Genomic DNA, 2,463 nt, shown 5'->3' with positions numbered 1-2,463 from the left:
TCTCTGTGTGTGTGTGTTTGTCTCTCTCTCTCTCTGTGTGTGTGTGTGTGTTTGTCTCTCTCTCACTGTGTGTGTTTGCCACACATACTGGCAAAAAATGTATAGCCTGAATGCACTGTAAGTCGCTTTGGATAAAAAATCAAATTGGTGTATTAAATATATTATATTTTAAATACATATACATTACCAGTCAAAAGTTTTTGAACCATAATATTTTTAATGTTTTTTTTTTTTAAAGAAGTCTCTTCTGTTCACCAAGACTGCATTTATTTGATCCAAATTACAGCAAAAACAGTACAATTTTGAAATATTTTTACTATTTAAATTAACTTTCTATTTGAATATAACTTCAAATGTAATTTATTCCTGTGATTTCAAAGCAACATTTATCTGAAATAGAAATCTTTTGTAACATTATAAGTGTCTTTATCATCACTTTTGATAAATTTAAAGGAACCTTGCTAAATAAAAGTATTAATTTATATAATCCCCCCCTCAAAAAAAACTGAATCCAAGCTTTTGAATGGTATAGGGTATAATATTACAAAAGCTTTTTATTTCAGATGAATGCTGATCTTTCTATTCATCAAAGAATGCTGAAAAAATTTACTCAAGTGTTTTAAATATTGATAATAATAATATGTTTCTCGAGCAGTAAATCAGCATATTATACTGATTTCTGAAGATCATGTGACACTGAAGACTGGAGGAATGATGCTGAAAATACAGCTGCGCATCACAGGAATACATTACAGTTTAACAGATATTCACATAGAAAGCCGTTATTTTAAATAGTAACGATATTTCACAATATTACCGCTTTTGCTGTATTTTGGATCAAATAAATGCAGGCTTGGTGAACAGAAGAGACTTCTTTCAAAAACATTAAAAAATCTTACTGTTAAAAAAACTTTTGACTTGTAGTGTATATTGTGTATATCTTGTTTATAAATGAAACATATTTTCCGTATTTGTCATCCAACAATACATACAAATTTTTTTAAAACAAGTAGGTTAGATTAAAAAGAAAGGTCATAATGCAGAAGTGCATCACCTCAAACTCGCCCTTTGTGTATTTGGCATCAGGAACGCTTACGATTTCATCCTCACAAGACTCTGGAAAACCCTGTCAAACAAAAACATCCAAAATATAGAGAATTACTGCAATGTGCCACAAATAAGTCAAATAATACACAGTTCTATGCAAATATTATAACATATAAATAAGATAATTTCTCACCATTTAAGACATTTATCATAATTTCGGTAAAAATACAGCGGGGTTCAAAAGTCTGAGAGCACTAGAGAAAAATACATTCAGTGATATATTAAATAAAATAATTAAATGCTTACTTTGTTACATATTTGTTAGAAATTGTGTAACAAAAAAATATTATCAGCATCACACTTTATGAGTGAAATGTAGAATATACTATATTTAGAAATATTTTTCTGGTGCTTTTTTGTCCCTTTGGAGCTTAGTAATCATGGTTTCTTCGAAATGTCTTTGTGTTCAACAAACAAACTACAATAAAAATTAATATAATAAATAAAATAAAAAATAGCAAATATATTATCTATACCTCTACATCTTGTTAATTTCATCTTATTTAGTCATATTTTAATCGATAAAAATCAATAATGACAATAGGTAAAAAAAAATTATAAAAATAAAATAACTGCATTTCAATAATTTTGCACCTAAACTCTTTACACACACACACACACACACACACACACACACACACACACACACACACACACACACGGTCAAAAGTGTGGGCTCAGAGTGATTTTTAATGTTTTTTAAAGAAGTCTCTTCTGTTCATCAAGCCTGCATTTATTTGATCCAAAATACAGCAAAAACAGTAATATTGTGAAATATTTTTACTATTTAAAATAGCTGTTTTCTCTGTGAGTATCTGTTAAACTGTAATGTATTTCTGTGATGCGCAGCTGTATTTTCAGCATCATTCCTCCAGTCTTCAGTGTCACATGATCTTCAGAAATCAGTATAATATGCTGATTTACTGCTCGAGAAACATATTATTATTATCAATATTTAAAACACTTGAGTAAATTTTTTCAGCATTCTTTGATGAATAGAAAGATCAGCATTCATCTGAAATAAAAAGCTTTTGTAATATTATACCCTATACCATTCAAAAGCTTGGATTCAGTTTTTTTTGAGGGGGGGATTATATAAATTAATACTTTTATTTAGCAAGGTTCCTTTAAATTTATCAAAAGTGATGATAAAGACACTTATAATGTTACAAAAGATTTCTATTTCAGATAAATGTTGCTTTGAAATCACAGGAATAAATTACATTTGAAGTTATATTCAAATAGAAAGTTAATTTAAATAGTAAAAATATTTCAAAATTGTACTGTTTTTGCTGTAATTTGGATCAAATAAATGCAGTCTTGGTGAACAGAAGAGACTTCTTTAAAAAAAAAAAA

General features: G+C 28.2%; 1 protein-coding gene across 3 annotated transcripts in view; it reads right to left on the bottom strand.

The window, feature by feature from the left end:
• The window catches only part of LOC107595166 (paladin-like), a 68,411-nt gene that overhangs the window by 27,832 nt on the left and 38,116 nt on the right, over window positions 1–2,463 (bottom strand). For all 3 annotated transcript variants that reach the window (XM_016285505.1, XM_016285506.1, XM_016285507.1), the window contains exon 17: window positions 1,055–1,126. In XM_016285505.1, the coding sequence (XP_016140991.1) occupies window positions 1,055–1,126 (72 nt within the window). The remainder of the gene's footprint in view (window positions 1–1,054; window positions 1,127–2,463) is intronic.

Source organism: Sinocyclocheilus grahami, unplaced genomic scaffold (genome assembly GCF_001515645.1).
Source record: "Sinocyclocheilus grahami isolate Dianchi unplaced genomic scaffold, SAMN03320097.WGS_v1.1 scaffold198.1, whole genome shotgun sequence".
NCBI lineage: Eukaryota > Metazoa > Chordata > Actinopteri > Cypriniformes > Cyprinidae > Sinocyclocheilus > Sinocyclocheilus grahami.
This window is presented reverse-complemented; position numbering and strand designations above follow the sequence as displayed.